Source organism: Ammodytes marinus (assembly GCF_949987685.1).
Source record: "Ammodytes marinus genome assembly, chromosome: 9".
Taxonomy (NCBI): Eukaryota; Metazoa; Chordata; class Actinopteri; order Uranoscopiformes; family Ammodytidae; genus Ammodytes; species Ammodytes marinus.
Window position 1 is genome coordinate 5826118 of NC_137213.1, and position 13418 is coordinate 5839535.

Genomic DNA, 13418 nt, shown 5'->3' on the forward strand with positions numbered 1-13418 from the left:
AAATATTTTGCACGACAAAACAAAACACAAAACCAGGTTTGCGTGAACTAGTTCATGGCTCGAAAGCGTCAGAAGCTGTAAAATATGAACCAATGGTTGGAATGTACAAGTGAAACTGTTGAGGCTACAAAACAGAATCTCCTCGATCCGCTTTTCGTGTAGACTGAGAACATGAGACTGAAACACAACTTTAGGTGAGCAGGTGTGGGCTGCCAGCAAAGTCACAATCACTTCAGTTTCGGACAGTTTTGACATCCATTTGTTTCACCATTTTATAATTGTTCTGACTATGTCTACATTAATCATGCACAAAATAGCTGAATAACCTTTTATGTCCCATATCTGAACTTTTAAAAGATGACTGAATATGAAGAGGCTACATGAAATTATGCATTTTCAATCCAGACTACACAATTAAAACTTTATATTCCTGCAATAATGGGTTTATTTGAAAAAAAGTCTATCTGTATTTATCAACCTTTTTTTTCAAGGAAGATTGTTAAGGCCAACTAATAAATAAGGTTAAATGATAAGAAACATGTTAAATACTACATGTTGAGCTTTATTTTGCCCTAATTGTATGACTTGTCATTGTGACTGATGTTTTAATGCAAATATGCATCAATATTGGTATTAGGACAGTTTCAATGGCCCTTGCTCTATACTTATATACTTAATGGAAACAAATGTGTGTTCTGCATTTGATCTCCTTCTTTGTTGGCTTTGACTGATATTCCATATCACAAGTCCAAACTTAAAGCTTGGATACGTGAATACATGTTTTACAGCTCCTTGGGTTCGCCATAGTCATTGTACATGACGGTGAGGGTCTGCTCGTCACAGGCCTTGTGTACGTCATGGCCCATGTTGGACCAGTTCAGCCCAAAGGCTTTGGTGTCGGTGTAGCGGCAGGACAGGAACTTGAGGGACATCCTGCGCAGGCCGATCTTGGGCTCCTGCAGAAGACCCTTACACCACATGGAGAGCTCTTCTAACTGGGAGAGGATCAGGCCCGCCTTCCTGTTGGAACAAAATGGGAAGAAAGAATCAGAGTGTGTTTTTCCTTCAATGAAAGCAGAAGTGAAGGGCCGTTGCAATTAAAGTCCTGGTCCTGAGCAGGAAAACAGGCAAAGGCAGTGGTCTTCAAGCAGGGGGGCCCCAACCCTTAGGGGGTCCTTGGAGGGTACTGCAGGGGGTCCACCCAAAAGTATTACAAATATTTTTTGAGGTGTAGAAAAATTATAATGAGTAAACCTCAAGTAAAAAGGCAATAAAAAGCTACTTTTTGCAAAAACGATTTACAAAATGAGGGATTTACATGATGCATAGTCCAACACAGTGTGTCCAACATGAGCTGCCATTTAATAGAAAGGCGAAAAGCAAATAATTGACTCAACTCCTAAAGTTATATTGTTATAAGAATAACAATATGTTAATGTATAGCCAGGCTTGAAATCCAATATATTCTTTTTTTACCTGGGGTTCCCTATTCTGTTTCTCTATAGACCAAGGCTGGGCTGGAGCATGAAGAGGCACAGGAGAGACTTATGAAATGCTTTGAACTTGGTCCTTTCTGGGTCAAACCAGACCAGATGAAAAACCATCTCCATTAGTAACATGCCGCACATAAATACATCTCACGGGTCTCTTACCAATTCAACATTTAATACTCTATTTACAGTGGCAACAAATAATTCCCAAAAAGTTATGTAACAAACAAAAACATCTATGTGAGTAGCCATTGTCTCTCCACACCCCCTCCAACATTTGCTTGATTGATTCGGGTTCATTTTTGCCACAACTTGTGGTGTTCTGAAAAATCGGTAAATTATCTTCCATTCAAATTCTTTCCACAAATTGACTTTTGTTACTGTGCGAGCTTGAGCCGAGCCCAACCACAGCGAGTTCTACCGGCATCCAATGCAGAAGTGACAACATTTGCAGTAGCACCGGGTGGCCACTAAGGGCAGGTTGCAGAACAGAGCAATTTCTGTCTCCCATGTTAAATATGCCGTTTTCCCAGCATTACCTATTTAAGGCCTGGTTAAAAAAAACATTCTAGTCTGTATGTTTAGTTCATATTCCCATGCCAACACTGAGGGGGTGAATTGTTTTCCAGCTGTCTAGTTTTTATTCTATTGAAGGTTAACATATAATATATACTGTATATATATCTATGGCTTGATCATATATTTTTAGCCAATTTCCTTACTTTACATAATAGGAATTGTCTTTTGTCATTGAAGGAAGGATAATAGGTCCATCCTGGATTTTCAATAGATACTGTTCTAAAATGGGGGGCTCTTTTGAAGGTGGAGTCAGAGATTCTGAGGAACGGTGGTTGTCAAAATCACTTTTTCCGGACAAACTTTTTTACTACTCAAGATGTACTCATCTACTTGTCCATACTGTGTGGGCACTCGTACAAATCTTCTGGTGTTAATACACAGCCCAGGCTCTGTAAACAGGTATGTATACAAAGGGGGCCTGGCAACATGGCTGTTTACAGAGCCTAGGCTGTGTATTACCATTGGCAGTTGTTTTTTCAGCACAAACACAATAAGTACCAGATCTTGAGGAAATATCCACTGGGTTTGATAAATATAGATTTTGACATCAACTCTTCTCCACATTTGCTGACTCCATCTTTAATCTGTTCCAGGGTGTTTGAGCATGACGCTTCTTATTTGTAGATACCTGAACGATTCTGTTCTTGGTCATTTAAGAAATGCTCTCAATTGTTCAAATAAGTTGTAGTTGTTATAAGTAAATGGGAATGCTAATTGAAAAAAGTTTGAATATTCATGCGTGTATTTTAAATAAATAAAATAAATATCTAAGGGCTAAGCTGAACATTTGTCCTTTTCTAAACCAGCCATGGAGCTAGTCGATGGTGTAAACTGTCGTCTTCTTAGCCACAAATTGCACTGAGCTAACCTCCTACTGTGTCACTTAGGAAGCCATCCAGATACCAGCACTGCACACGAGGAAAGAGCTGTACTACACCCCATCAAAGTGTCAAGATTTTGACACGTCTACTTGTGCTTAATGTTGTACTGCCATGATTTGTTTAACAGAACACTACAGTGCTAATTTCTATTCAAACCATCAATCACATCTTGCCCCAACACCATCCTTTTTCCCAACCCTCTGGGCTGGTCCCTTATGTAATACTTTAGAAAATGAATTGGGTTTAGTTATTACAAAAGCCAAACAGCCAGTTAGCAGCCGGGGAATGCGATGAACTGTGGGAGAAACATCCGTCTTTAGAGACACCAGACTGTCTACAGTCTATAAATCACGCTGTGGCTCTGCCGCGGTTTAAGAATGACATCATTGTATGACAGAACCTGAAACCTACCCATCCACCACTGCTTCCTGTCTGCAGGCGCTCGCGGGGTACAGTGCACTGTTACTGACACATTCCAGCACAAACTGGCTGCTGAAGGGTATTCGGTAGGAATGGTGAAAAGTGAAAGAATGGAAAATTCCAATGAATACCGATGAAAAAATATATATCAGTGATTCTTGAGAAGTGGGACAAAACAGGGTGCAATGTTGAAAAAGTACAAACCCTATGTTTAGGCAAATTAAATTACATGTATGTATCCAATATACTAAACTACTGAGCTAAGCTTTGACACAACCTCCCAGCTTTGGGTTTTTTTATCGTCATTGGCCTATCACTACCGTCAGATGTCAACTCCGTCAGATTTCCTGTCTGACGGTGTTGACATATTTAACGTTTCTTAAACATAACAAATTTCTTAAACATAACAGAATTTATCTAGCAGCCATTTGGTTTTTCTGTTGATGTTAGGTGCTAGTATGAACTACTTCAGGAAAATAATCAAAACACTTCAAATAACTTCTTCAGCAATTGTAAGTCGGTGTTGACATATCATGGTTGTGACACAGGACTTTCAAGATTCGGAATGTAAAATATTCTAAAACTACAACACTTATCAGAGCCTGTCTGACTCTCATGTACTCTGCAGAGGTAGAATTTGACAAGAGGTCCTTCAAAGTGACAGCTGCCCCTTATTTCGCCTGCTTTTATTACATTTTACATAATGAAATGTCTGAAGGTGTTGACTCACAGTAAAGTGGTCCCACCACTTAGAATCCTTATAAAACATGAATGTGTTGTAGAGAAATAGTTTTTATTGATATGATATTGATTATTTAGTGTTGCTTTTAATGAAAAAGGCTCTTTTTAATAATTAAAGTACATTTTTAATAGGTTTTATTGCATATGAAAGATTGAAACCTTCTCTGAGGACACACTGTTTTGCACGCCGTGAGAGGATAACAAGTGTCATATATTTGACATAATAATTATAAAATTTAATTTAAGGGGATAATTGTGCTCCAGACATTCTATTCTTAATCCCTAATAACATCTCCAATTTTAAATATTTTTAATTTTTAACATAACAGCAGAACAGAAGTTGGCCTTTTGTCCCGGTTCTCAAGAATCACTGATATATATATATTACATTACTTCAAAGATAAAGACAGAAATGTATAGTTGTATGCCTTTTCCATTAAGGAAGTACTCCGCATTCCCCACCCTCTCAAATGAACTTGACCTGGCTCATAAAAAGCACGCATCCCTCCAACCCAACCTTAGTTCGGTTATAGTAAATTATATCACTCAATTATGAAACCAGCCACAACAACACTGATGTTTGATGTTATCCAGTAAAAAACAAGTAATTAGGTCGGAAGGACTTTAACCTCTATATTCTGTAGGCTACTTGCTGGCAATCAAGGTACTCTAATATGAAATAAAACGGCTTCCCTGTCATGCAGCCTAGTTACATTTTGCATAATTTTCATAGTTTTCTAAAAAAAATCTGTGAACGGCCCTGGTGTGGAGGAAAACAGGCTAAACAGACTGTGGTTGTGATAGCGTAAAGAGAGACACTGGAGAGACTTATGATATGCTTGAACTTGGTCCTTCAGGCCAGACCAGACCAGACCAGACCAAATGAAAAATCATCTCTATTAGTAACACGATGCAGATAAATACATCTCACTGAGTGCAATAAATAGCCATTAGGCCTGACGACGCATCCTGCTTTGGCCCTGGTTAGACTGAAACCCTGTCAAGTGTTTGTCTTGAGTCAAAAAATGGCAAACGGTGGAGAGAGGATTTCAGTCATTCCACACAAACGTTCTGCTCATTCTTCGGGCCAAACCAGCACTTCTGCAGCACAGTGTCGCCTTTCTGCCAAGCCACAAGTCTGCTGGACCCTGCACCATAAGTCACCAGAGCCACAGCACAGTTTACTGATGAACTGATGACACATCTAGGCAGGCCAGGGCTACACACAGTCAATATGCACTGGGTTAAAAAGACATTCAGGACCATATGAAGGGAAGAAAAAAACAAAGGAATTTTAGGAATCATGTACATCTCAAAGACAAAACTATTAGAGAATAATGAGACCTTGTAAAAGCCTTTGGATAAAAACTTTTAAATCTACATATATACCGTGATAAGTCAAAATCACACACAAACAATCAATCAAGAAATCTTTATCACAAAGGATTAGCCTATTTTACAGATCCCATATTAGACACTTGACACAATCTTACTCAGGAACCCTGAAGGTAAGAGAGTGACGTGTATTGGGATGAACAAGCTCGCTAGCAGACATTGTATTGATCTTAGTAGCTAGCTAGCTACTAAGATCAATACAATGTCTGCATTGCCTTGGGAGAGGCTATTCAGAGGAAGTCAGCAAGGTTTAGATGGTATGGTCCACTATATACTGTATATAGTTACAGGTATCAGGGATATATACATGTATCGACCCCCTGAACTGTTATTTATTTCCTCTTTTGGGGAGAAGGGGGTTGTACTTTTTTTGAGGGGGACAAATTGACCTCTCTTAAATAATGATGGGGACATATCCCCTGCACCCCGCTCCAAATCTACGGCATTTAGCAGATCACTTTACAGAGCTGCTAGCAGATGGGTTGCCCCCCCCCCCGTATACATCAGTATAAATCAATTGAGAACGCAGAAATGTGCAGGTGATTGCAGAGCAAAAGTGAGATAGAAATAAACAATGTACCAGTCATCAACAAGGGCACTCACCTGGTAGTTATGATGCAGATGTGGACGCTGATTGGCATGCAAATGACGATGGGACGGAAGGCAATGAAAATAAAATGACAGGGGAACTGGGAAGTGATGGTCGGGGTAAAGTAATGGAGTTGATGTCATGACCAGAACAATGATGACTGATGAGGGCTGAAGATGGATATAATGATGGCGAAGTCAAGTCTTCCATGTGGAAACAACTAAAGACAATTTTGCTTTTCATAGATCATCCACGTAACCCCCCCCCCTCCCTTAAAATAATACTGTATGCTGCTGTTCACGGTGCCTTCTTGACTTTCACGACCAAAAAGCTCCAGAAAGGCGGATCAGATATGGTGAAGATTGTTTTCTCAACTGCTGTATCCAAAGTCAAGAAATGAACTTGGACTCTAAGGGCTATGTCCTTGGAGTGCCCTACAAAGTCATTTCATGACAAATAGGCAACCACCATCTACTGGTGAGGATCACATGATGTGGTTGGAAGCTCCAGCCCTGCACATTGACCCTGAGCTGATGGGATTTTTTTTCTTCTTCAGAAAAATCCCTGATCATGCTCTAAAATGGACACAAATGCAGACAGTGGGGTCAATTTGCACTCCTTTGACTACATAAGGTGCCTGTATATGTGGACCTGTTCACTGATGGGCAATCTGCGCTTAGTATACAGGGATAAGTTGAAGCAGAACATATACATTTCAGTGTTTAACCTGTAGTAGAATCTATCTAGAATGAAAGCAGCCATTTTGGATGTTTTTCTCCATATCTGAGATGTATACCTCAGTTTAAATACAATAGAGGTTAATTGGATTTTTTGGGTGGTGCAAAAAAGCACTGACAAGATTATCAAGAAACAATGTCACTTCTTCTTTGATAACTCAGACCTCACAGGCATCAGTGTTGGCCTTTTTCCTAGGAACCAAAAACAAATAGTCCCTTTGACAGTGGCCCCCTGCATGCTTCAAACCTCCGGCCCCTGCATGAGACTACCCACATCTAAAACATCAAGCTATGTGGCACAGGACCTGAATAATGGTGACATACAACCAGTAGTTCAGTTACACGACAATCCCACGTGAGCTAACGTTAGCCAACATAAGCTACTGGTCTTAACCAAGCCCCAACCTCAGCGATTTTTACCGGCATCCATAAGGAAGTGACCTACAACTGTGGTAACCAGAAAGTGCCACTGGGGGTGGCGCCAAGACGAGCAGTTTTTCTTTGACTCACTTGTTAGATAGGCCGTTTTCAAAGTCTTATTAAACCTATTTACAGCCTGGGCCACAACACCATTTTAGTCTGTATGTTTAGGTCATATCTCCATGACAACACTGAGGGGGGTGAATTTTTTTGGCCCACGCTAGTTTTATATTCTTTTGGAGGTTAAAATGTATTGGCGCGATCTCTTGAGTGACAGCTCTCCGCCCGTTGTCCCTCACTTTGCCTCGGAGGTATACGTCAGCTATCTCCCTCCCCCCGACATGACGTCGATTCCCCTTTTCGGCAAGAGGAGTGAGGCGGAGTAAAAATCTCACAAAATGGCGACGCGCGCAAACCAGGATTATTGGATGCCGTGTGAATAACTGAAGTCAGCCCGGATGCTACATCCATATTATTTACTATTTACCTTTAATTCTGCATGCATTTTCTTTCTTCCATGAGAAGTTAAATAGCTTAATAGTTAAAGGCACAAATATATAGTTAATGAGATCAAATGTTGGGAAAAATGCCAGCACAACCCACAGAAAAAGGAAACTCAATAGTTGTCTATCATGAAACAGTTAATTAAGTTAAAATATAATATTGGCTATTTAATGGATTTTTCTAATTATTAAAGTTCAACTCCATCTGGACAAGAGGAGAATTAATGTCTATTTTTTTTGATAAGCAGCAATTCTACTTTGTTTTGAATTTAGAGTTGGCAACAACCAACACACTGTAATCACACTGACACTGTGTGGCCTGTGGCCTCTACACTATTTCATCCACAGCACATCACCATATTTCCTTCTATGTGTCAATGTTATCTCTGGAAAACGAACGCAGTCTGGATGCCACAATTGACCCCCAATTCCTTTCAAATAGGCAAAACACTTTCAGTCATAACATATTTTCCGTGTCATTTTTGGCATTCCTCCTTAATTTGCAAACCGTTTTACATGAAGAGAGATACACGAGAAGCAACATCCTTTTTTGCAGTCGCCTGTCTAATGTAAGTACTGCACACGTGTTATTGAATTGTTTTTGGAATCGGAGGCGTATTTTCAATCTTATAAGTACATGGATGCTCGGCAGGACAACATCCCCTTTGCACATGCATATTGACAGATCTATTACTGCAAGCTTCTCCAGCTTTTTTTTTGTATGCTTTCTGCTCTGGAAACTGCAGAGAAATAAAGAATAGCTTTAATGATGTCAGTCTTTTCTCGGTCAGCCTGTCTGCAGACAAAGACGCTTGTGTCGGTGCTGCGCTGCCATACTGTCATTCATATCATTTTTCTGAAACCTCTTTATGTTCCCAATATTTTGCCACAGATTTTCAGTGGTTTAGGGGGGAATCGGGGATATTTATTTGCCTTTAAAATAGAGAAGAAAAAAGCGTGGTTTGTTTTGCTTTCATGTTTTAGGAAAGCGGAGGAACGTCTCGCAGGTTCCAAATAGCAACGGTTGTCACCATAAATCCTTGTGCATGTATAGGAATGGAAAATAGTCGCCAAGATACAAACTGGATGCCCCCCCTCACAGGACTCTCTCCCCACAAGACTTTTGTGTGGTTTTGACTGTGCACACGCAAGCAGGCATGTAGACGCATGTGTATGGTCATAAATACATAGAGACGTGCACACATGACACTCTCTTATACAAACACATAGTTTGAAGTGTCAATCAACAACACAAAGCACTCAATAAATTGTAAAATAGTAATATTTCCATCAGCTGCTTGAGTGAATGTATTGAGAGTCTCCAGTTCATTTTAGGTGAGCCACAAATACTTGTTGGGAACACTAGTGTCATTCCAGCAAATAGAACGAGGGGTATAAAAAATGCAAAAAATAATAATCCAGTGGCTATTACTTTAAACAATGAATACAGAACCTTGGGAATCCTTCTGAAACCCAAAACATACTTTTTATTATTTTTAGATCCAAAAGAAATAGAGAGAGAGAGAGCGAGGTAGAGAGAGAGAGCGAGAGAGAGAGAGAGAGAGAACACAAACCCTGGCAGGAGTATTATGCACCTTCAATCAACAAGCAACCACGCTCGAAAATAATATCAATATATAGAAAGACTTGACGCACATTGGCACATTTTTCATTATAAAGCCCCTGACCGGGAAGCTTCCCCATTACTGGACTGTAATGCTGAAAAGTTTCAGACGGGATTTATCAGACCCGCTCCACTGACATGCTTATGCTTTATGTCCGACAAGCCCGGTCTGAGCTGGGAAAGACAGCTTTTAGCTTCAGTGCCCCTGACTCCTGGAACAACTTACAGCAACAAATTAAAATGAATACCTTTATATCCTTTAACCAATTTAGACACATTATCTTAAGTCTGCCAAACTCTATCTGTAGCTGTTTTAATTAGGCTATATTGTATTTTCACTCATTTCATTTTTAATTCCAGCCATTCGACATCGCTGTCTAAATGTTTCAATAGTTTTTTTTCTCTCTATCAGTTGTTTTATATTTGATGTGTTTGCACATTGTATATTGTGTATGTTTTGTTGTTTTTGCTTTGCATTTGTTTGACTCGACATCATTGCAAATGAGGGCCACCCCCCAATTGAGCTCTCAAGTATAAATAAAGGTTAAATGAAATGAGATGAAATATGTCATTTTTCCAGCACCACACAAACACAGTTTCCTCTTGCGATGATAATGACTATAGGTTTACATGCAAAATAATATTCCAAAATGAGTCCAGTAAAGATCATATTGTGAATGTGACATTGCCATGTAACCAGCAGTTTCTGATTACCTCAGGGGCCACTCACACTAGGGCCGCGGCCCCGTGCCAAAGCTTATTAGCATACTAAAGTCTAGAACGTTTGGCCTAGTGTGACCACGCCAACCATATTCCAGCACGGAACAGCCCCTTGGCCACGGACACCTGGGAGAGGTGTGCCGTGGCCAAAGTACAGATGCTAATGAGATGACACGCGCACAAGCAAGCGCACAGGCGGCGTTCCTGACGTGAATTTATTAAGGATGCATTGTCCGTTAACGTCCGCTGCCTTACTAGTCGGCACCAGAATTGCCCAACACTTGGACTTGTAGCTATAATGTGTGAGAATTAACGTGTGTGTAAGCCTAGGTGTGGGCTAATAAAAGAGGGGGAGAGCTAATTAGGTCGGCTCAGAAAGCACAGCAAAAAGGTTTTCGTGTTTACTCACGTTCGTCAGATGATTTTTTTTCTTTTTCCTCCCGTCAGCTGTCATAACTGCATTTACGCATGGCGGTGGAGACGCACCCAAAACAACACACCGCGGCCCGGTGATAAGGAAACAGTATAGCCTACACTAAGGTTTAACAAGAAACTTTATAAAGACACTTAAAAAAACGATCTCTGCCCATACAAAAAGTTCTGACTTGGATTTGATGGAGCGATCGATGTGTACAAAACCATCCGGATACATATGGTCTGATGACGGGCCGTTATATTAATAATAAACAGCGTGCTGCACAAATATGAGACTGTCCACCGCGACCTATTACGTCAAGGCTACATTTTAAAAAAAAACAATAGCTTAAGGATTCTCGTTGCTCTAATGTGGAAGTGGAATATTTGATGCAAATTTGGCCGGATGAAAATATTCACAAACAGTCGTATAGCCTACAAGTAGACTAAGCTCCAAATCCTAAACGCGCACGGTGACGTAGGCAAGGTGCAAGTGTGCCCAGGCCACGAGCAGTGTGAGCACGGGCCTGCGGGGGGAGTGGGGAGGGGGGGGAATCGTGCTGAATCGTGCTGAGCACGGAACAGGCAAACGGCACTAGTGTGAGTGCGCCCTTAATCAGAAAAAGGTCATAGTCGGAGAAAGCCATAATCGCATTAAGACGTGGAATATACAGATCTTAGTTGCACTATTGAAGCATGTACTTTAACCGCAATCAATAGTCGGGACTCTGTGCATTTTTCGGCATTTACCGCAGTATATGCTATGCATATTAACGCAATGATGCACCATATGATCAGACCATAAAGCAAGTCCATGTTGATACAACCTATTAGACCCACAAATCCAAGTACTCTACCCACCCAAATAGACCCAATTGCCATTTCAATTGATAAACTCCTACATCTTTTGCACAGTGGAGAAAATGTATTTGCTCACTGGCAACATTTTGTCTTGTGGTTTCAATACACTTTAATGAATTAGTCAATGGACAACAGCGAGGAAGGCAGCAGGTCTCTTCAAACGTGTAGTGAGACTCTACACAAGTCTGCCCAGCTTAAGGGAAAGACTGTGGCTTTGGTTAAATGTGTCAAAACAAATGTGCCACTGTTGACTCTTTAGGCACTGAACTACTATTTAACTACTTGCTATTGTATTACTGGAAAAACAAAAACAGATCTGTTCAGTATGAGCATTTGGACCTTTCTAGGAATGAATCATTGAAACTGTTAAAGGAATAGTTTTGCCTCCCTCTACGGCTACAGGTTATGTCATTTTAGAACCAAATACATACTGTACATGACAGTCATGGGCACTTCCTGGTTTCTTTACAGTATGAATTTGATTCTTAACTGACATAACGTGTACAAAATATAGAGTGCCACATAAGGTGGTAAAAAAGCAAGTCAAAACAAGCACAAAGGAGCATTTAGTGATGTTGTAAAATGTATATGTTGACCTGTTCCCCTTGACTACCATATGTTTGAGCTAAGCAAACCTGAATGAGCAACCTTGGCCAATTTTTATATCAAAACTGCACACACAGTTACAGAAGCGATTTCTGCTGCCCTCTCTTGAGCTTGAGAGTGAGGCAAAAACTAAACTAAACACTTCTAATGTTGAAATATGCCTTTAAAAATGAAAAAAAGAGCTGGGTGGATTAAAGGTGGAGTTGGTTATTCTTGTCAAAATCACAGTTTCTAAAAGGGGGTCGCGGCGCTTGTTGTGTTGTGGTTAGAGTGTCCCCCCCCTAGAGGCCCAGGCCTCACAGCAGACCAGGGTTCGAATCCGTCCCGGGTCGTTCTCTGCATGTCCTCCCCTCTTTGCCTCATTTAAACTCTGTCTCTCCAAAATCTGTCTCATACACTAAAAAAATGCCCAATAATAATCACAGTTTTTCAAATCAGTGAACACACAGTACGGACAGGAAGTGGATCGTGAGGAGATATTCACCGATATTGAGAAAAAGTGATTTTGACAACAAGCATTCTCCAGAATCACTGACTCCCTCTTTTAGTTTCTTTCAAAATGTTCTTGCTGCTGCAAAGTTTCTGTGTGTCGATGTAATGAATTACTCGGAGAGGAATATGACGGGTGAGGAATATGTTACAAACTAGAAAGATGATATCAGTGTAGCAGCTTCTGTTTGATTACAATGGACTACGTTGATGTTAAAAACCTGCCTAAATTCCTTCATATATCTGCACTAAAACTAAAAGTATCCCTTTTTGTAAACAGTTTCCGAAACCAAGCTGGGGTACGTATATCTTCGAAGGTAAACATGTCCAGAGATATTGATTAAGGGGATTTGCATTGTGTATATCTGTTCACTAGTTACTGTCACAGAAACCAGTAAAATCCCTGGTTGAGAAAATGCACGTGGTGTATTTTTGTCCTTCTCTCTCTCAACAATAAAAAATAAAAGCCAGGAGAGTAAAGTAAACAGTCTGCCGTGATTATGATTATGATTTCCTCTGAGAAATTCCAACCAAAACAATACTTATTATCGCAAGCACTCCTCTGATTAGAGAGTCATGTCTAAACAAAGAGAGAAAAAGGAGAGGAGAGAAGAAGAAAAAAAAAATCTAATATTTTTTACAGTTCATCAAAGGGCACAGAGTCCAACCAAGGACATGGTCAGAAAAACTGGAACCCCGTGCCAAGAATAGAGGATTTTCTCCCCCCCCAGCCAAAACATCCCCAGCGGTTTAGACGTTTGCACAGCCAAGCAGCGTGCGCTAAATAATAGGTGCTCCCCTGGTGATGACAAGGTCTGGGCCCCTCAGGAGGAGAAAGTGTCAAGCCTTGGAGAAGACAGGCATTTGGTGGGGTGAGTTTATGGTTTGAGTTTTTGAACGTCACGCGATGTTGCACGTAAAAAAAAAAAAAGGCAACAGAAAGAAGAGG

General features: G+C 40.5%; 1 protein-coding gene across 1 annotated transcript in view; it reads right to left on the reverse strand.

The window, feature by feature from the left end:
• Positions 1 to 520: 520 nt before the first annotated feature.
• The window catches only part of astn1 (astrotactin 1), a gene marked incomplete at its 5' end in the record, with an annotated part of 480467 nt that continues 467569 nt past the window's right edge, over positions 521 to 13418 (reverse strand). Inside the window, one exon of the mRNA XM_080034245.1 lies at positions 521 to 1020. Within this exon, the coding sequence (XP_079890371.1) occupies positions 783 to 1020 (238 nt within the window). The 3' untranslated portion in view covers positions 521 to 782. The remainder of the gene's footprint in view (positions 1021 to 13418) is intronic.